Source organism: Labrus mixtus, chromosome 11, assembly GCF_963584025.1.
Source record: "Labrus mixtus chromosome 11, fLabMix1.1, whole genome shotgun sequence".
NCBI classification, from domain to species: domain Eukaryota; kingdom Metazoa; phylum Chordata; class Actinopteri; order Labriformes; family Labridae; genus Labrus; species Labrus mixtus.
In genome coordinates this window covers 6,191,945-6,214,676 of record NC_083622.1, presented here as the reverse complement: position 1 = coordinate 6,214,676, position 22,732 = coordinate 6,191,945, and the positions used below count along the sequence as shown (strand labels likewise).

The 22,732-nt window shown below is 39.3% G+C and overlaps 1 protein-coding gene across 1 annotated transcript in view; it reads left to right on the top strand.

Annotated features, from left to right (window-relative positions):
- ubr5 (ubiquitin protein ligase E3 component n-recognin 5) overlaps positions 1-22,732 on the top strand; it is a 47,437-nt gene that overhangs the window by 933 nt on the left and 23,772 nt on the right. The window contains exons 2-15 of the mRNA XM_061049735.1: positions 8,504-8,548; positions 8,648-8,729; positions 11,069-11,145; positions 15,348-15,467; positions 16,208-16,532; positions 16,706-16,865; positions 16,995-17,144; positions 17,902-18,113; positions 18,382-18,498; positions 18,647-18,757; positions 19,627-19,781; positions 20,461-20,578; positions 20,751-20,935; positions 21,269-21,378. Of these exons, the coding sequence (XP_060905718.1) occupies positions 8,504-8,548; positions 8,648-8,729; positions 11,069-11,145; positions 15,348-15,467; positions 16,208-16,532; positions 16,706-16,865; positions 16,995-17,144; positions 17,902-18,113; positions 18,382-18,498; positions 18,647-18,757; positions 19,627-19,781; positions 20,461-20,578; positions 20,751-20,935; positions 21,269-21,378 (1,967 nt within the window). The remainder of the gene's footprint in view (positions 1-8,503; positions 8,549-8,647; positions 8,730-11,068; positions 11,146-15,347; positions 15,468-16,207; positions 16,533-16,705; positions 16,866-16,994; positions 17,145-17,901; positions 18,114-18,381; positions 18,499-18,646; positions 18,758-19,626; positions 19,782-20,460; positions 20,579-20,750; positions 20,936-21,268; positions 21,379-22,732) is intronic.

Below are 22,732 nucleotides of genomic sequence, written 5' to 3'. Positions count from 1 at the left end.
TGTGTTTAATCCAGTTATCTACTTTAGTAAGGGGTCAAGTCGTCTGGATTACACAGAATAAAATTACTTTATTGATCCCAAACTGGGAAATTGTGGTGTTACAGCAGCAGGTTATCCAAACACACAATATTAGTAAAAAAAACAAACCCACAATGTTAGCAATCTAAATATAATATAATATTAAATACAAAATAAATAAGCACTAAAAATATCAAAACTAAGAATGTGAATATATACAACCAGGATTTAACTAAGCATTACTAGTCTTAAATAGGAAGATTAAATATGGAAGATCAAATGTAAATGTGCAAGAACAGAGTTGTGAATGGTTGCAAATTAAATATGAAAGATTGAATGTAAATGTGCAAAAACAGAATCGTAAATGGTTGCAAATTAAATATGAAAGATTGAATGTAAATGTGCAAAAACAGAATCGTAAATGGACAGTATTGACATAAGTTAAAGTGCATGAGTGTAGACATGTTATCAGCAGAGACTATTCAATATAACGGCGAGTAGACAGACAGATGAAGTGAACATGAGTGCATGGATCATTTGTAAATTTGTGCAGAACAGATTACAGTATGGTGAGACAGATATTATCATGATGATAGTTCTCTGCTCGCAAGAGGTGAGCTGTTGTACAGAGATGATCAATGGTGTTCTTCAATGTTACGGTTTTATTAATTAAGAAATTGCATTTTTACTGTCAAAATGCAAAGTGGCCGCAGCATGCATTCCCTTCTTATACTTAACATTATGAATACTAATGTTAGTGTTAGTTACATGGTTCAGGCAAACATAACATACTTTGTTATCATTTGAGAATATGATGGTCTACTTCAGGGGTGGACAACTGGCGGCCCCCATCAACCCTCAATGTGGCCCTCAGTTCAATTTTGTCATATCAAATAATTGGAATCATGAAGAAAACATGACAAAATCTGCCATGAAATCATGAAAACCAGAAGTATGTCCATAATAATATTTGATCACTGGTACATGTTGAGTTAAATTTGAGACATAATTGATTTCAATCATTTTTGGAAACTACAATTTGGCCCCCTGGCAGTGAGAGTTAAATTAATGTGGCCCTTGCTGTGACCAAAGTTGCCCATCCCTGGTCTACTTGAAGACAAACTGCTAGATAAATGTTATTGTGAAGACCTTAATACATAGTTCTGAATTCAAGCTCATAGTAGGACTGGGTCTGTCAGGAACCTCACAATTGGATTTCAATTCTTTGGGTCACAATTTGATATTGTTTGGTTCAATATGCTTTGATATTGATTCAATAATTGCACAGATAATTCATTACATTTACTTTTGATATTTGTAAATTATGTGTGCATTATTTGCATATCGAACAAACTGACACCCAAATGTATTTTGACGTTGCATTATTTATAAATACACACAGGATAAAACATTAAACAGGGTTTTTGATGGACTGGTCAGAAACACTGCATCAGAATGAGCCAATCAAGTCTTGATCATTTGAGTTCTGATTGCTTTTTCTCCCTCCCTGACACACGCTTTACGCTTTAAGTACACATGCATTTGGGCAGGTGTGCAGTTACTAGCCGGTGGCGTGTTTCTATAAGTATTCTAACTGGGTGGCCCACCCAGGTATGGTTGCAGACAGTTTAAGCATTAAATTGTCTTTATTCACATATGATTCTCATTTGCGATCGATAAATTAGTCAACAGTCTCCTTTTTCGCAGTACTCCTGGCAAATAGTGTCTGACACATGGTCTGTGTCTTCGATACGCTACACGTCATTAACAAGGCTCACCCACAAGCGAAACACAATGGACAAGGTAGAAACATATTATGTCTTGTGTTATTTAGGCAACCTTTCACATTGCTGCAGGGGGCGGGGCTGGACAAGCTGTGTGTATTATTAGAGGCAGCGTCTGTCACACATAGACGATACCTGGGTGAGCTGTCCAAGTATAATTAAGACAGATTTAAAAAAAATGTATTTGTATAAATTGCCACTTGCATATAGGGATGCAACTAGGACTGGGCGATACGACTAAAAATGTTATCACGATAAACATTTTCATATCAGTTGATATTGATATTTCTTTGAAATTGAAAGGCAGATTTTTGATCCTGAGTGAAAGTTGAAGAAACCAGATTGTTAATTGTGGGTTACCCTTCTTTATTTTCAGAACATGACAAACTATACATGAACAGAGGAACGTTTCACAATCATAAGCATGGTGCTGAAAAACACTTATCACTCATATGAGTTTGTTGCTGGGGAGTAACACTTAACTGATTACTGAATTAGGTGCTTGCTGAGGGTCCACAAACACTCGTTTGGTCATTTCTGTCTTTCGTTGTGTTCTTATCAGTGATATTATTTCAAAAGGTTTGTGGTCTTTCCCGTTTCAGCTGCACTTGTCTTCAGAGCATGCTACTGTTTTTTTGTTGGACGGTAAATAGCCAAAATATCTCCAAACTCCTGAAGTTCAGTGGCCTTTCTTGTCACTCTTCTTCTCCCTGCTTTGAGCTGGTAGGCTCGGGGCTTTAGTCAGGCTGTTATCCCTCATTTAGGCTGTGTTTCGTCTTATTATTCTGATTTTTTGTCCTCGAATTATTCAAGTTAGTCGAGGAATCGTTTCAGCCCTAACCGTAATATCACTGTTATGTATTAACATATTATTCAATGCAGAGACTTCTCCCAGTAGGTTTTGGGAACAGTGGGACTCTGCCATCTTGAATAACTCAGTGGTCATTCTTGATGTACCCAAAATGCTCCAATACACTTCCGACCTCACTCGTGTCTTCAGTGTCCTTGCATCTGCGTTGATGTGGGTTGCTCTCTCTCTCGCAAATAAAGTTAATTTTTTAAAAACGTGTTCAGTATGATTTGGCTACAGAATACATAACGTGACCAGAGAGTGAAAGAGGATACACTGTATGGACATTGAAAGCGAACAGACCTCATTGAGTTCTGGGCCAGTTGAGCCCGTTTTCATATTAACTAGGTACTAAGCATGTTGTCATGTATGCTGTAGCCAAATCATGTTCAGGTTTTTCAAAAGTGCACTTGTCGGGGTGATAACTGTTGCTGCTGTGCCATTGCTTTGTTTCAGCACCAGGCACTGTGTACTGTATGCAGTAGAGCAAGGGTCGGCCCCAAAAAGTCCAGCCTGAACCAGACCAAAGCTGTGCACATTATGTCCGAACCTGACGGGCCCGTCTCAAAAACTGTATTCATGGACCCAAGCCTGACTAAAACCCTACATTTATAAATATGTTGGTTCAAATGAGATCTTAATGAGCAAAACACACAAGCATGTAGGCTATTATATGATTTAAAAACATCTATGGTTATAAACTTGGATTGAAACACATTCTTCTAATTTCTTTTTTAATTTCTTTCACTTTTAACATTGTACAAAATTCTGACAAAAAATGTCTTTACAGACATTAAACATATGACTTCAAAAACAGTTTTTAGTGATTGTTTTTTTTCCTGCTGCGAGGAGAATCTTATCAAGTATTGGTCTCCTTCATGCACAGATCCTTCCACATGTCACAGGTATAAAATGAGACATGATCAAGGGATTTGATAACCCAGCACTTTGCAGAGAGCTGAATGTATCATCCCAGAAAGGTTTTTTATCTTAGTGCAATACCAGAAGATGTGTGTGTGGTTTGGTTCCATGTTGTTGCGTAGTCTCCTCCAGCATTGCTGTTGATATTCATTTGTTTACTTAAAATCTTGCATGTAATGAAGTACCGAATTTGATTTTTCCAAATCAATTCTCTTCATGTCTGTGTTTGTGTTGTGGTTTGAGTTGTTTTCCACATACCAAACCACATATTTTCTGGGATCTCATTAAGTTTTTGGTTATATTTATACCAAGGTATTTTAGTGATCTTGCTTCCCAGCCTGAGTTGTTTAAGTTTCTGGATTGGTGAGCAGTTAAACATGAGAACTTGAGTTTAAAGTGAATTAATGTTGTACCCAGAATACAAACAGAATTTTTCTAGAATTTGCACAAGTTGCATAAAAAAGTTCACAGGGCCCCTTAGGTAGATCATAACATAATCAGCAAATAGACTAATTATGTGTTTTTGTTTATTAAATTCTATTCCTGTTGTTGAATGATCAAAAAACAAACAGTTTTAACAAACTGTCTGCTCGCTCCAAGGTGGTTTGGTTTTCTAAGCGGTGATTTATCAGTGTGAGGGCGCGGTCACACTGGCAATCCGTATCGTGCCTAAGCACACCTCAACCCTGAAGTCCAGTTAGTTTGGCCAGTGTGACCGCTCCTTACCGCGCTCAGGCATGGTACACTTTGTTGGCTTTGTCCCACTTCGGAGAGGTGTGCTTCGGCACGATACACTTCATGCATGAGCACAAGCATGCGGGTACACAACGCTGACAGTGTTCATTATGGAGAAATCCAGAGTTTCATAGCTGTATCTGACTAAATTGAGTCAATGTAAGCCACAAAGTAGCTGTTGTTCTCCGATGTGCAGACGCGGACTCGACTGCGCGTCCCTTTTTAAAATTGTATTTTTCTCGAGTCCGCCTGTTTGTAAACTGAGCACGCGTCATAATAACATAAAGCATGCATGTGTTGTATTACAACTTTGTGCACAAGAGATAATTGTGCTTAGGCACGGTTAGTCCTGGTGCAGTGTGACCACGGGCCTTATGGGGCAGCGGGGGGGCCCATCGTGCTTGAGTACGGCACAGTACAGATTGCCAGTGTGACCGTGCCCTGAGTGTACCTGTACTCTGAGCTGTCGTTCTGTGACTCTGGCGGTGTTGTTGCGTCCGCTCCATAGCGTGTCTGAACAGCGTCTGTATTTCCGACTCCCTGCCTGGTTCCAACCTGGCCTCCGCCCTTCGGATACTTTGCTAATACGGACAGCTTCCCTGTTGCTGAACCTGCTGCTTAACGGACCACGTCCCTGAGTTTCGTGTGTGTCCGTGTGCATGGCCTGATTGACAGCTCAGGAGTGATGAGGGAGTTTAGTCACATAGACTTTGGTCAGTGCTTTAGCAAAAAGCATAAACTTTAGAGCAGCCAGGAAAAAAAGCACAGAGCCCGGCCCGACACAAACCCTAATTATGTATTTAAAAGCAAAGCTGGAACTTCAGGTTTATCCAACTGCTAGTATTATTGTTAGATCTATAAAAATGTGTTTATAATTGAGGATAAGGCTGGGCAATTAATCGAAACCGACATTCAGAACCTCTAATCGATGTGATCAGGATCCGAAATTAACACCCGCCAAGTGCTAAGTGCGGGTAGATTTTCCGTTTGGCAAGTACTTTTCAGAGGGCTATCCGCCACAGGATTTATCAAGAAGTCATAAAAACTATGCTATGAGTAAGCGTGTTTGATGTATGTTTCCCTGCTCCTCTCTCTGCTGTCACTACTGCCTACAAATAATACATTTAAAAAATAATAATGGCCAGCAAATATATTTTTTACAATTTCTCAATTTCCTGATCTGATGAAATGATCGAATCTGTGACATAAATCTGTTATTGATTAAACAGAACATAATGCCTTCGCAATTAAATGTACTGTAACTGATGTGTATGTGACACAAAAACACAATTTGTTATATGGCTGGTAAAAAATATGTTTGTCAAAAAGTTAATTTCGTACCCTGGTTGTATGTTACAGTGCATTCATTTATTTACTTAACAAAGTGATATATGGCATGTCCTTGACATGTGAGTTATCCTTTCATCTGGTTTGATTACCTGCAGCAAAATACTTTCTTCTCAGATGCAGATCATGTCACTGATATCATCAATCAACCTTTATTTGTAAAGCGCAAATTCACAACAAATGCTAACTCAAGACACTTTACAAAAGAGCAGGTAAATACCGTACTCTTTGTTATATTCTTGACAAAGACCCAACATTAATCCATCTTGAGCACAACACTAAGCAACATTAAGCAAAGTTACAGGGGCAAGGAAAAACTTATTTTTAACAGGCAGATAACTTGAGCAATACCAGACTCATGTTGAACAGCCATCTGCCAAAACTGTTGTGTTTGGAAAGTGGGATAGAGGGAGATGAAGAAAGTAGAAGGATTGAGAAAGAAAGCAGTAACAACAATGAGCAACATCAATTGTTGCAGCAACAATTATTGTATGGGAAAATAGTGTAATACAAGTTATTATATGCAAGTTGTATTTTCTTTTTCTGCACTGCAGTTTCAGTTTTGTAATATTACTTTTAGGTTGTCTTTTAGAACATGGTACTCCTTCCACTATCACTTATTTACATGCTCATCAAAACAGGTTTTTTTTAAATTCTAAAACTCTTTGTATCTCTACAACCTTTTGCATTCTACAAGAAATACATTTTCTTCTGATCCCATATTTGGGTTTAAATCACAGTTAAGCTTACATTCATATGGATATGATAAATGCATTCTGATAGCGCTAGGTTGCTTACAGTGAATAACCAGATTCGACCAATGTTGAATTTTTTTAATTCTTTATTTACACCAAAGATGTATGACAAACAGTTACAAGACAGTTATAATCATTCTATATAAAAAGTGTAGAAATATAGCGTAAGCTTTGAACAATCCAGGGAGTCTGATGTCCATGATTCATGAGTTCTTTTTTGTTGAAGCTAAATTAATTTCTGCTTTAATCTTTGCTGCTTTGTGGTTTTGAAGATATTCAATAAGGATGCAGTACTTTTTGAGTTTGAGTTTTGAGAAAATGATGGACGCAGTGTTTTGAGGAAGTCCATTTTGTTTGTGGATGTTAAATTTCCCAAAAATAATGAGTTGAATTATACAACTGGCCTTAAAAGATAACCCATTTGAATCAAAATATAAAACGCTAATTAGTTAGCCACCTACCCCTAATGTTATTCTCATAAAAAGGTAAAAGATGAATGTTAAAGTCTCACGAGATTGAAGATGCTGAGTGCTGTATGCAGAACAATCACATAGGAACAAGCAGCAAAGCCTTTGGTTTGTAACGTGACAATCAGGCCTTTTCCTGTTTGGCCATTTTCAGTTGTACCGATCCAGAGCTCCGCAGACGGATGCTCTTGGATCTTTAATGTTAAGATCAGTTATGGTTTTTAATTTGTTCTTTTCATCCCTTAATAATAATGCTAGCTTCTTTAGATATGCGGCTCAGCCAAATTCATATACTGGGGCTGCATCTAGAACAAACCATAATCTGACACATGCCGATGTGTCCTTGGGCAAGACACTTAACCCTGAATGGCTCGCGCTGCTTTGTCAGCGGTGTCTGCATGTGTATGAATGGGAATAGTTACTTCTGATGGACACTTTACAAGATTAAGATTAACTTTATTGATCCCTGCAAGGGGAAATTTCTGTTTTTTTTACACTCTGTTAACCATGCAACATGCACAAACAGGATGCTATGGACATGCACTAATGGAGAGTTGTCAGAGAGACAGAACTGCCCACAGATGGCAGAGGTTACATTGCAACCCCTGCCATCAGTGTGTGAATGTGTAGGTGTGACATCCTTGGTAAAAGCGCTTTGAGTAGTCGGAAGACTAGAAAAGCACTTTACAATCTCAAGTCCATTTAGGATTTAATTACGTGCACAGAGATCTTAGCGGTCGCATGAATACGCTCTATGCACCGGGCAGCAGTCCCAGTATATAAACATCCCTCCCCCCTCCTACTAGCTCAAGGTGAATTCTCTGCAGAATATCCTGCTCTGTTCTCACATCATCTCACCCTGATACTAGGGGTCTGGCAGGAGAAACTCTGGGTGAAGTCTGAAATGAAAAATTCAGCAGTTTGTGTTCACACATACTCTGGCAAATATCAGAAGTTTTCAGGAGTTTGTAAAAAACCCTAAGATAGACACATGGACAACAACTGTCCATTGTTTGCAATCTTTGCTCTTTGCTGCTGTAACAATGTAAATTTCCCCGTTGTGGGATAAATAAAGGATTATCTTATCTTATCTTAACTGTCAACAGTCTATGTGTCAATGCTCTTTCGCACTCTGCTGATGGGCACGTCATGTAAGGGGTGAACAATGTTGGAAAAAAATTGGCATTGCAATATTTTTTAATTTGTTGCTAGGTGACCAAAACATAATCTGGTGAATAACTACTTTTTGGATGCACCGTGTGTTTGTAACTGTCCACTATGCCATTAGAAAGACCTGTTGCCACATATTTTTTTGACATTTGGCCCAACAAAAAATGTAGTAGTGATGTGTTTATATACTGGGATTATTTTTCCCTTTAAACGAGGATCAAAGACTAGACAAGGATGGAAGCTGTTTAAGATCATTCAGATCGTCTGTGTTTAGTAAAATTATGACAGTAAATAAGGGGAAATATAAAATATTCTTAAAGTGTTATCAGTTTTTATGAATAATACCTAGGTTTATCTATTGGGTTTGGCACTGAATTTAATTGCCCATATCAACCTCAATTTGTTAGATTCATTATTGTCTTACTTTCATGAATAATTCCTTTGCTTTCTTGTCAGGCTCCGTGAAGTCTCAGAGAAACTCAACAAATACAGCTATAATAGGTAAGTTTTTGTGAACATATAACTATTGGAGGTGTAAATAGGATCTTTTATGATTATTGTGTCTCATTTGTCTTCTTACTTTTCTTTTTTTCAATGAAGTCATCCACACCTTGGTGTTTTGGAGCAGGCAACCTTGAAACAGTGTGTTGTGGGTCCAAACCATGCCGGATTTCTCCTTGAGGTAAGAGGATTTTGAGGGAGAGGTGAGGCAGTCAACTGCAGAGGTCACATCCTGTTTCTGTGCATTTCGCCCTCATCCATGATGATGGCTGCGGTTTTCCTTTGATTTCCTACAAAATAATACGATTAAAAAGAGTGTTTTTGTTTCATATACACATTTGTTTCAGTACATTGAATTGAGTTAATAAGGTAGTATGCTGCTATCAAATAGCTGCTGATAGCTGCAGATCAAATACGCTTAATACTCAGTTTAGTTCAGTGTTTCCCACACATAGACAATACCTGGGCGGACAGAGAGACCCAGCTTCAGAGAGAGGGAGGGAGAGAGAGAGAGAGAGCAACTGTCCGTACGTCCCTCTTGTAAATGCACTGATTGAGTTGCCTTGCTCCTTTCGAAACTGAAGCTTCTCACGGCTTCTTTTTAATCATGCTGATGTCCAGCTGCTTTCTGCTAATAAACTCCTCTAAATACCGGAATATCGAGTGGAACTTTTCAAAACACACTGCGTACTCCTGGTGTTCGTGTCTGTGTGTGTCCATGGATAAGATGATCAGATTAAAGTTGTTTGTTTCAAAAACTAAATTAATTTAGAGGGGAAAAGACACATTTGATATAAATACAAACCTAATATTAAAATATACCCTAAGTTTAAAAAAAAAAAAAGTATGTTGAACTGCTCCACAGACAGTACATTAGTATGTCAGACACAGCGGTACAGATGATGAAAGATAGCTATTGTTATGTTTTCTCATATGCTACGTAGGCATATATGTGCCTGATGATGAATCAACAAGTCAGTAAATTATCTTTATGTATAGCGTTACATTTTCCGTGTTTTAACGACCAGCTCATGATTCTGAAAGTAATCAGATAATTATTTTCTACTCCTATATGGAGGATCAACCTCTGCAGCCTGCGGAGGATGGTTCATACGAGACAGCTGTCACTCTTGTTTGTCACTTACACACAGAGGTGATGTTCATTGACTTCAGTGATTTACCTGATTGATGTTACCTGCAGCTTTACATCAGGCTGCAGAACTAAATGACCGTTTTTATGTCCCTGCTCCGAGCTGCCAACATGCAGCTCTCTCTTGCTCTCTCTCTGTCTCGCGCTCTCTCTCTCGCCCCGTGGTAGAGCAACATGTCTTGATATATCATTAAGTTAATATTTAGCACCCTGATGTGTTTGGTCTCCGTAAAATGACATTATTTTAACATACCAGCGTTTTACTGTGATAGAAAAATTATGAAGTACCATGAGAAGCGTCACAGAGTATATTGTAGACTATTACACATTAATGATAATTAAATGGTAAAAACAAAGTATAAACATTATAGGACATATGCAGGAGTCAGTTACTTCTAATGTCCGGGGAGTTTAAGTGTTTCAAGTTTAAAATTATAGTTTTAAATTACAAATGTTTCCTTGAAACATACAGATTAAGTTAATGTGGCTGTCATTTGCATATTGCAGCAGAGCAGCGGACCTCTGAGTGCTGCAGTGTCTCTGTGTCAGATTATTAACTTGCTGTTCACTGCAAAGATAGTAAAAGCAAATGGGGAGTCTCACTTGTGTTTAGAAAAATCACACATACAAACTAAATCTAGGTTGTTAAGTAATTTGGTTAAGATTGTGTTGTGCAGTGTAAAAAGGTGTTCTTAAAGAGAGATTAAACTTCTACACTAGATGTGCTTGTCGGTTGGCATACTTAAAATATGTTGAAGTTTGAGGCTATAGGCTTGATACGTTGATGATTTCTTCTTCTCTTTTCAACAACTAATACCCTGTGTCTTCTCTTAAATTATTAGCTGTTATGAAAGTCTCCCCAGATTAGTTTATTCTTTATCTGAGAACATATCCAATGAAAAAACATGATCCGGGTACACTATGTTAAACTGGTAAATTGTAAATGAACTTGAGGTTGTATAGCGCTTTTCTAGTCTTTACCAAGTGTCCATCAGCATTAACTAATCTCATTCATACTCATGGATACACCGCAGACCCACCAGTGAAATAACTTACCATTGAAACTATTGGCAAAGGAATGGATGTGGTTTAAACAAAACCTATTACATCTTCCCAGTAAACCAAACCTCTTTGAGAAGTGAATATGAGTACGCAAAAATAAATGGAAAAAAAGAGAACCGTAAAGGCTAAGATGAAAAGGCAAAATGTTAAGTGATTGACTATATGATGAGTAACTTAAGAAATGGTTGTAATATTCAATTCCTTATTTCAACAATAGCACACATAGCTGCTTGATTTTTTTCCCCTTCTTTGGAGGTTTACACTTGTCAAATGTGTGACTGTGAAAACAATACATTTTTCTCTTATAGGATGGACGCGTGTGTAGAATCAGTTTTGCTGTCCAGCCTGATCGCCTGGAGCTCAGCAAACCGGACAGCAGTGATGGGTGAGACACTTCTTCATACTGCGTTCTGTCTTGGAAAGTATCGTAGTTTTTGGCACTGAGATGGTATAATCAATTTATTGTGGAAATGTCCTCTCCAGAAAACACTGAACATGCTTACATTGACAAATTGTGATTGTTGATATATGAACTTGGCAAGTGTGTCCTTTTGGCTCGCTATAGTACTTTGTAATGTTACAGCAAAGTCCACAACATGCAGTTTCTGTGCAGCTGTGCATTTCACTTTGTGGAGTTTGCACACCTCCTACCTTAAGTATGGTGAGTATGGTTGAGCTCTCAATCTAGGGTGAAAGTTGAACACGCCCTCGAGTCATGCTGCCCACCTCCATTGGTCACAGGTTGACTTAAACTGAGGCGTATTTCAATCAAAAGAGCACTACACAAGGTTTATTTACTGAACAATAAACTACCCTTTTCTTTAAATGCATGATTATTACCTAATGTAGGAGGAAAATATGTTAAAAAGTGGTGCTGCAAGCCTGCTCTGCATTGCTATGTATCAGAGCACAGCTTGCCATACACAATGAATGGGGGCAAATTTTCAGTGGCGTCAGGTAATGCAATGTGTGTTTGTGGCGGTTGCATTCGTGGTAATGATACCACATGTCTCAGCATTTTATACTGGTATATTGGTTACACTGGTATATTTTACACAGCCAACTTTTTAAATGGAAAAAAAATAGATATCAAAAGTAAATCTTGTATAACAGATTTTATAATATATACTATAAAAAAAATCTTGCTTTTATAAATATCCAGATTCGTTACATACAGGAAAGAGCGGACAAAGGCGTCTCCTAAATTAATGGCAATTGCAATACATACACAGATGTGGTTTCAATTGCTTCACAGGTTTTGTTGACTGGGCTTGTATTCTTTAAAAAACAGGTGCTTAATTAACTTACAGGCCCAAAAATCAATTGTATACCAAGGGAGGCAGAGAGGGAGGGAGAAAACAAGAGGTAGGTAACACAAGAAGTGCTCATGATGGATTAAGCTGGGTCTTTGTAATTAAGTAAGGTCTTTTACGTGCTTTTTGCAAAGTGTCTCGAGATAACACTTGTTATGAGTTGACGCTTTACAAATAAAGATTGATTGACTGACGAGCATAAATGTTGCCTTCAGCCTAATATAATTAAATTATCAACATAGCACATATGTCTTATATGATTTATAACTACTTCATGTGTGTCTTACGACAGAAAAAAATCTGTCTTTTAAATTGATAATTACTGTGGCCGTTAGGCGCAAAGGCTGGGCAGCAGCTGAAACAACTTACATTATGAAAAACATAGCATATTCAAAAAAAAACTGTAAATTCAAAAGCAAATTTAAACTTCCAAAAAAACATCTGAAACATGCAGCGAATGAAAGAAACATGTAGAAAGCTGAATCAACTGCATTCACATCAAACGCGCTGCAAATACAGAAACGAAACAAGTCAAAGCTAACAATATCGGAAAACCACTGCAAATAGTGAAATACTGCAAATTCAGCCTTGAATCTTATTACAACAAGCAGTGTGCGCTCCATTTGATTCCAGGGAAGCTCTGTGCTGGAATTGGCTCCATGCTTCCTGGACTGCTCTCACTGAACCCTCACTCCAGTCTATTGAGATGGGCGCTGACAGATGTGGGAGGGAGAAAGGGAGCAGGCATTTCTCTGGGACTATGCCCCACTGTCTAGCGTGTACAAGAACACTTGGTGGTGAAAGTTATCATTGTTTGATGACAGGGAGTAATGCTTATCTGTAGCCAAGAGATTAACAGCAAGTTCAACCTCGACTCTGACAGCGGGGATGACGAAAGCACGGTGGGTCGGGTTGTGACCACGGGGGCAAAGGGTTGTGTTTCAGCCACGCAGCATTGTTTTCCTAACAATGAATTTCCTAACAAATGATTTTTTAGGAAAACACTGAGCTCCTCTGCTTCTTGTTTGCTATGATCATATAATTGTGACAAACTTATCCTTGATAGTTTATATTATTTATTTTATTCCATGTTTATTTGTATTGGGACATGTATGGAGCAAGTAAACTGTTGCCACTCGACTATTTGTCAATATATTCCAGCAGAACTACTTCCAACAGTTTTCAAAGCCTTTTTTTTGTTGCTCGTAATAGATAGATAGATACTTTATTGATCCTGAGGGAAACTCAAAGCATCCAGTAGCAGGTTACAAAGACGTACATGACATGAAACATTTGTTACAAATTAACCACAAAAACGACGCCCCCCTCCCATACATATATATTAACCCGAAAAAAAGATTTAAGAATACCCCTAGATGAATCAATTTTTTTTAAGCAATGTTTAAAAAGAATAAAATTATCAAAAAAACAGACATTAAATAACAGTCAGTGAAAACATTAAAGGTGCGATTTAAATGTAAATAATTGAGGTTATCATTAAAGTGTCCAACTAGAGGCTGACTCTTGGGACAGCTGTGCAGATGGGAAATGGAAAAAGGAAGATTTAGTCCAAGAGTCACTGTGTGCTTTCCCCCGTCCATAACCGTGAGGTGCTGTACAGACGTATGGCCAGGGGGACAAAGGAGTTCTTGAGTCTGTCTGTGGACCAGGATTGTGACAGCAGTCTGCCACTGAACACGCTCCTCTGCCTGGTGAAGGTGCTGTGCAGAGGGTGCTGGGTGTTGTCCATGATGGAGAGCATTCTGTTCAGGGTCCTTCTCTCTGCCGCCGTCACTAGAGAGTCCAGCTCTGCGCCCACCACAGAGCCAGCCTTCCTCACCAGTCTGTCCAGCCGTGCTGCGTCCCTCTTCTTGCTGCTTCCTCCCCAGCACACAACAGCATAGAAGAGGACACTGGCCACCACGGACTGGTAAAACATCTGCAGCAGCTTTTTACAGATGTTGAAGGACCCCGGCCTTCTCAGGAAGTACAGACGGCTCTGTCCCTTCCTGCAGATAGTGTCCATGTTTGATGACCAGTCCAGCCTGTCGTCCAACTGCAGCCCCAGGTCCCCTTGGGGCTTGACCACCTCCACGTCGACCCCCCCTGATGGAATCAGGCTGGGGATGTGGCTTGTTCCTTGGGAAGTCCACCACCATCTCCTTGGTCTTGGAGGTGTTCAGCTGCAGATGGTTTGAACTGCACCACGTCACAAAGTCCCCTACCAGGCTCCTGTACTCCTCCTCCTGTCCATCCCTGACACAACCAACTATCTCAGTGTCATCCGAGTATTTCTGCATGTGGCAGAGCTCAGAGTTATACTGGAAGTCAGAGGTATACAGGGTGAACAAGACAGGGGAGAGGACAGTCCCCTGTGGTGCTCCGATGCTGCTGACCACAGTGTCAGATGTGCAGTCCTTCAGTCTGACGTACTGTGGTCTAATCGAATGAATGTGAATCAAGCCTTAAAGAAAAATGAGCAACATGTTCCTGAATGTTTTGCAACATGTGTTCTTGCGTGCTTATTACTTGAAAGCTGATGACTTTTTTAGAGTCGGCATCATTGTGTGATTCTGAAAAGCCCACTGTAAGAGAATGGCAGTTTGTCTTTGCCAGGTTTGACAACTTACCTGCATTGCCTGATATTGTCTGTGGTTTCAAAAAGCCATAATACTTTCTCTCAATAATATTATCTGTGTATCTTTAATATGTCCGTGGTTCATAAAGGTTATAAGATTTGGGTAAGCTTGTTGACTTTTGGTGTGCATTTACGGTTTCTCTGTATAAATCCTGAATAATTTGAATCTTTTTTTGTTTCCTGCTGTATGCTTAAAATGACTAAAATGTACTTCTGTTATTTTGTCGGTAATCTAAATTCAGTGTTATTTTGTGTCTGTTGTAAGTAACATTAGTGGAATTGTACAAAATGAATCCACATTAAATCAAACGATCTATTTCGAACATCTCGGTTGGGGAGATAGCCCAAGTTGAGAAACTACTTTGTGTTAAACTCAGACTTCTAGCATGTTATCTTGAAATAGAAGAAAGCAGTCGCAGCCCTCAAACCCCAAGAACTTTTAAGTGGGAAAGTCTTGAAGGAGGAATAAGTTGCAACCAATTCTGATTCCAAAGGGTGTTGCCATGCTAGTCTCCAAAATACCCCCTCCTGTTACTAAAAATTAAGTTTCTGTTTACCCTGGTAATACATTGAAATTTTTATCCCTGTGTGGGACTTCTGTAGATTTGTAACTGATCTCCCATCTTTTGTTTTCAGTTCAAAGTTGAGCAGTGGTTCAGGGACAGGAAGGAGCTCCAGGCCAGGCAGGACTAGTGATCCGCCCTGGTTCCTGTCTGGCTCTGACACACTTGGCAGACTGGCAGGCAACACCCTTGGGTAAGTTCTGGCAGGGTTAATACAGACAAATGGTGCCTGAAGAGTTAGCTGTTTAGCCCTAAACTAGCAGCAAGGCAGGGGTGAATTATGAGGGGATTTCATCATTCTAAAGAATTAATATAAAGGTGCCTTAAGATCCTAATGGATATGAAAGTGTCTACTACATATACATCAAAACAAAGGTTATTTTCTTCTACTTTAATACATTTGCAATATATAGTCATTTTATTTTTTAATCATTATTTTATTTATATTTATTTATTTCATGCATTGACCAAACAATACAAACATTAAAATCTTGAATGAAAAAGAAAATGAGCAAAAACAAGAATACTCTTATATAATATATCCCTCTTTCACATGACATTTTACAGCTTTGGTGAGCTCTGGATAATTGATTTTCCCTTCAAATGATCTTGTTGCAACTGTTATTGAAGGTGTTCAGAATGTAATATGAGGAGTGACCCTCTTAAAGTGCCCTTTACAGCTTGATGCTAAACTGAAACCTACAGGTGTTACTGATCTCCTAAACAAGTATGTTGGGCATTTCTTATAAAAACCTAAACTCTAAGAGCATCTGATAAAATAAGGAAATATTGCCATGTTAAATTTGTTCCCTAAAAACGCTGCTGCTGATGCAGAAAGACTTATCCAAGATGCCATAAAGTATAATCCCTTGGTTATTCCGATGTTGTTTTTGGCAGTTGTCTCTGACCGTGGCCTTTCACTGTATGTAACAGGAGTCGCTGGAGCTCGGGAGTAAACGGAGCTAGTGGAGTAGGAAGTGGTGGAGGAACAGGTGGAGGCGGGACAGGAGGTGGCAGCAGTGGAGGAGGAGGCGGCGGCGGAGGTGGAGGAGGAGGAGGAGGAGGAGGCGGCAGCGGAGGAGGAGGTGGAGGAGGAGGAGGTGGAGGCACATCGGGAAGGTCTTCAACAGCAGCTCGTGATTCCCGTCGACAGACCAGGGTGATCCGTACAGGAAGGGATCGTGGCTCAGGCCTTCTAGGTAGTCAGCCTCAGCCAGTGATACCAGCTTCTGTCATCCCTGAAGAACTTATAACTCAGGTACAGATTTCTCAGATTTCTCATAATATCTGATTCCATTGTCTTTGGTGTTGTGCTTTTCAACTGTTTTTGTGCTGAAACAAATTGTACTGTTTTCAGTTCTTATTACTTGGCACTTAAAAAGCACTCACTAGAATGCTGGAATAAAATATGTTTTTGGACTTGTCCCACAGGCCCAGGTAGTTCTCCAGGGGAAGTCCAGGAGTGTTATCATAAGGGAACTCCAGAGGACCAACCTGGATGTCAACCTTGCAGTCAACAACCTGCTGAGCCGAGATGATGAAGACGGAGACGATGGAGACGACACGGCCAGCGAGTCTTACCTCCCTGGAGGTTTGACAAATAAAAACATAGAAAGAAAATGGGGGCAGATATAGTAGTAGCTTACATATAGTGAAGAACATTCTAATGGCTTCTCATTTTCTCTAACTTTTCAAACTTTTGTGCCTGTGTTCTATTCAGAAGACCTGATGTCTCTGCTGGATGCAGACATTCACTCGGCTCATCCTAGTGTGATCATTGATGCTGACGCCATGTTCTCCGAGGACATCAGCTACTTTGGCTACCCTTCCTTTAGACGCTCCTCACTATCTCGCCTAGGATCCTCCAGAGGTAACTCATCTTCCCTCCTCAGACAAGAAAAGGGAAAGCAGGGTGATAGAGGGGCTGTGGTTGCAACACTGGTGATGGCTTTTAATGCTGGCATGGAGCCTTAATAGCTATAAGTAAAACAGGTGTTATCTTCCAAGAAAAGCATTTTTATCTTTTTATTATAATAAAACATTTCTTTTGAATGACATCTGTAATGTAAAAAAGGTCGATTTTACCCTGTTTACTAAATGTAATCTTAGTGTTGATTTAGGCTTTTAAACAAATGTTTTGTGAGTTCAGCTTGTTCGCTGATGCAGTTTCTTTTCTCCAGTCTGTTTTTGCCAGATTTTTTAAATATGGGGGTTAGGCTAAACAGACTTTACATGTTTGATGTTGTATGCTGCATGGCTGTAGTACATACTGTAAGCTCTCTGAGAAAGGCCCGCTAGGACGACCTGTCTGGACAGGGAACCTCTGAGGCAGTTTAATTAAGAAAAACCTACATAGCCCACGTGTAGCCCATATGCATGTTTTTGTTTCTTTCTATTTACTTCTTCCTCCACATCACATTTTAACATATTTGCGCGCAAACTAAAACTCACCTTACCCCCCCGGCGCAATTTAACTCCTCAACCACTCAATTTCCTGTACTGCAATTTTTATTTGCATTACAGTGATTTTAAATATTCTATCTCTCTATTCTTAAAACCATGTTGACGGGTCTTTCCCAGAGAGTGGCTTACTTCTATCCCACTGGTGTGACCTTATTGCATACCAGTTCTCCTTCTTCCCTTAGAGCGAGATTCAGAGCTGTTGCGTGAGAGGGAGTCTGTATTGAGGTTACGGGAACGCCGATGGCTAGATGGGGCCTCATTTGACACAGAGCGAGGCTCCACCAGCCGTGAGGGTGAGCCCAGCTTGGACAAAAAGAGCATCCCTGTCCAGAGCCCCGTTTCCCTGGGAGAGGAACTTCAGTGGTGGCCTGACAAGGTAGGAGTAATCAAAACTGAACTTTAGAATTAATGTCTCACGCTTTTTGATGAATAAAGAAATGTATTTGTGAGTTTATAAAGACTTAATGAAAACAACACAGCTTTACTTTGACATTGCAAGTGGAAAGTTGTTGAATACTACTCTCTTTGATCATATATCATTGTCTCTGAAATGACATGGCAGTCCACTAGTTACAATTTATAGTCATTTACTTTCTTCTTTACCATATCAGAAATGATCTGAGATCCCTCATTTGTTTTTACAGGATGGTGTGAAGTTTGTGAGTATCGGTGCCATGTTCTCAGAGCTGGTGGCTGTCAGCTCCAAAGGAGAACTTTATCAATGGAAGTGGAGCGAACCTGAGCCTTACAGGAATGCACAGGTAGCTTTTTCCCCAAAAGTGCTATATATGTATTTTTAAATTGAAATAAAATATGCAGCTGTATGTTAGTAATTTAACTGGCTTGAAAGCAAAGTTTGACTCCTTGAAGAGCTAATATCTCTAACTTTCTTTTCATTTGTCCCACAAGAATCCTTCCATTCATCACCCACGTGTGTCCTTCCTAGGCCTGGCTAATGAAAAGATCACCTTATTATCTGCCAATAGCATCAGGGCCACTGTGGCTACGGAGGCCAACAAGGTATATAATATGTTTTTCCTTTTAAACAGAAAATTGTTCTTGAACTTGCTCTTGGTAGCAATATTCTTCTGCTGGAAAAGTTGTGTAACATGCAGGTTTTACAACTCCATTTGGTCCAGAGTTGGGACATGGTGTAAAATCCCAATATGAAATCTTTGATACTACATACTTCATTGAATATAGTACAGACGGACAGAAATCAAACGTTAAAGCTGAGAAAAGTCATGGAAAATTATAGGCCCATTTTGAATTGGATACCAGCAACACGTTTAAAAAAAGAATGTGTTTGAAGAGGTGAAAGATGAAGGCCAGAGATGCGTCTCTAGACAGTTAAACAGAATAAGGGACGTATGCACTTATTCTGCTGAAAGCTCTTAAAGGTGTTTGGCGACTTGGAAGACTCTGGAAGTCTACATGTTTTAAGTATTCAAATATATATATATATATTTGTCTGTGGAAATGTACCTGATGAACGGAGATTTAAAAAAACAACACAAAAGAGAACACAAGACTAGATCGTAGTTTTAAAATGCTGGAGAAAAGGCACAAAATCTGTAAACAAATTGATCAGAATGAAGCAAATTAAATCTTAGGTGGCAAAATCATAAGGGTGATTTTACGTTTTTTTTTTTTTTATTTGCCAATCACATAATTTTCAGTGAAATTTCTCAGTTTCAACGTTTGATATGTTTTCTTTGTGCTATTTTTAAGCAAATATGGTGTATCAATGTTTTGCAACACATCCTGTTTTTATTTTACACCTTGCCCAACTTTTTCTGAAAAGGGGTTGAAATTGAGAATAAATCAATGAAAGCTTTATTATTGTTTGTAATGAATTGTTCATTTACAAGTGTTTGTGTTAAACGTAGGTGGCAACCTGGGTAGATGACACACTAAGCACAGTGGCCTCTAAGCTCGAGCACAGTGCTCAGGCTTTCCCTGAGCTGCAGGGTGAACGCCTAGTGTCACTGCATTGCTGTGCCCTCTACACCTGTGCACAGCAGGAGAATAATCTCTTCTGGTGGTAAGAAAGTCTTTTCTATTATCCCCCTGTTTTTTATTTAAAAATATACATTCCTGAAAGTGTGGTAAGAGTGTTCAAAAGTCATGTGGATAACAAAAGGCTTCTTTACATATCTTTATTCTGTTTATATAGCTGTACGCTGTATTTGAAGATTCTGTCAGTCAGTATGTTTCCATGCAGTTAAAAAACAATGTTTTCTAACTACCCTAACAATGTGTCAGCATTGCCACGTGGTTAGACGCAGGCCGTTCATTTTCGTAAGATAGTATGGCAAAGGTCTTGGGAGGTTCCAACCCATTTTTAAGAGGGGTTATAGTCAGCTTTGTAGGGAACCACTAGTGATTTTTAAAAAGCACTGGCTTCCTTTTGACATTAGGTGGCATCGTGAGTGTTTGTGAAATTACTAATGCGAATGTGTGAAGACATTCAGAGTTTTCATACATGTGAAATATGAAAAGAACAAACACTTAAAACTCTCATACATTGTCCAGTTTTCTAAAAAAATCATCCAAATGTGAACCTCCTCTATAAGCAGTAGTTCTACTGTAAGATTGAGATTGCCAATTGCAAGAGGCTCCTTAAGACCTGTGATGAAGCAAATGTGATATGTCTTCAGTTCTAAGGGAGAAAAGCTAATTTTAGTGAGTCTTCACACTTTTCTGCTTGCATCTTTCTGCAGGGGAGTTGTGCCTTTTAGTCAACGGAAGAAGATGCTTGAAAAGGCCAGGGCCAAAAACAAAAAGCCAAAGTCTAGTGCTGGCATCTCTTCAATACCCAACATCACTGTGGGCACACAGGTAAGACAGAATTTGATATTATGTTATAACTTGTTTGACACAAGTGGACGATGTTCTTTTCCAGCCTAGGTGTTCCATCTAAGTAATTATTTCATGTTTTGAAAATAGTGGAAACTTACCAATGCTTTGAAATTTGTGTAACATGTTATAAAGTGCAAATGTCCCTCCTTAGGTGTGTTTGAGAAATAACCCCCTCTACCATGCCGGTGCAGTGGCCTTCTCTGTCAGTGCTGGGATTCCCAAAGTGGGAGTCCTGTTGGAATCTGTTTGGAACATGAATGACAGTTGCAGATTCCAGCTACGCTCACCAGAGAGCCTAAAAAACATGGAGAAGACCACTAAGACCCAGGAAATCAAGTCAGTATCATTTTTTTAAAGAAAATGTTGTAGTTAAGTCAAATAAAATTAGGCAGTATACCTGCCACCTTGACAAATAGATTTGTCTTATAATCAATATTAAAAAAAAAAACAATTAAGTAAAAAAGTCACAGATTAAATTTACATTCAGTCTCTATATATATTATCATTAACCACTGAAGCCTTTATTGTTTACACCTTGTTTTTTTTAAAATGCTGTTAAAAAAATCTTATTTTTAGACTCTGCTCTGAATAGTCTGTCTTGTATTAACATGTTAAATTTTTGCATACCATAAATCTCAAATTCACCTCTATATTGATTTTATCCAGTAGGACGGAAAGCAAACCAGAGCTTGTAAAGACTGAGATGGGTCCTCCTCCCTCCCCAGCTTCCACCTGCAGTGATACCTCTTCCATTGCCAGCAGTGCCTCACTGCCCTACAGTATGTCAGCCTCTCTCATGATATCTCTCCCTCTCAGCAACACTTGCATATTGGCTGTGCTTAAAATCAAATGGGCAGAGTACTTTTATTTCTGGAACTGTTTTCCTGTAAGTTCTTTGAAAAACGATGGTGCACAGGCTTTAATCAGTACGATTTTTTTTGTTCAAGAAGCAAGAGTAACTAAGCACGTTCTATGGTATTTAAGAGCTTTGGAAGTGTTGTTTATGTGCTTCAGCTTCTGAAGCTTGTGATGATACATGACCGCCCTAACCCATTGTATGTGGCATGGTGATGATGTAGATTTCCAATTGAGCAGGATGAGGTGGCATGCTAGAAGAGCACCAGAAACCTTTGGTTATCTCTTCCCCCACCCATCTGGTGTGCTTTATGTCTGGAGTAGTAATCCTTACTTCCGCTGGGTGCCATATCGCACTCCGTCACTTCCCTGTAGCAGTGCTTTGAAATCCTGAAAAGCTGCGCATTGTTTGTAAACTGCCTGAATCTGGTAGGAAACCGATTTTGTCCCCATCTGCGGTGGTGAGATGTCTGATTTCTGCTGCCTTTTGTAGGATTGCTTGCTTTATTCTGAAAATGATTACATCTCACTACGAAAGCTATGGGTGGTTGGTCATCTCAAGGCCTCTGGCTTAGAGTTAAATGTGCCAGTTCCAGTAGTGGTGCTCCATCCAAGGCGAGTGTCTCCTTGAGCATCGTGGAGATTACTTACTGGTAAATGTCACGCCCAAGGGCAGTGGTCAAGTCGAAGTGGATTGTGGATGCAGCCTCTGTTGGTGACTTTGCTGTTCATCTCCTCGTATCTGGAATTAGCCAGCTCCACTGATGTTTTTATTACCTCCTTTAGCATTATCTGGTTGCACGGTATTAAAATTCAAATACCGCCCAACCCTATAACTGATTGGCACTTGGTATAGCAATATTCACTCTGAGTGTATGAATAGGTCAATGTGACATGTAGTATAAAATCGCAACTGTGTTTGAATGTTTTTGAATGAGATTAGCAAAAAACTGATGGGCACTTAACATGTACTTTACTCTGCCATCAGTGTGAATTGGTGACTGTGACATGCAGTGTAAAAGCACTTTAAGTGGTCAGCAGACATTCTATATAATAGGGGTCATAGTTCGGTACGAATTCGGAAAAAAGAAACAAAACGTTTTGGATTCATGTTTCTAGGTTTCTCTTGTTTATTTTGCAACAACAGTCATGAAAGTTACAGTTTGTTCCATCCAGTGTTGTTGAGAACTACCTGTGATAGGAGGTACAGCCTGTAGTGTATTAAACAAAAAAAGAGGGGGGGAAATAAAAAGCAAAATAAAGAGCTACATAGAAATA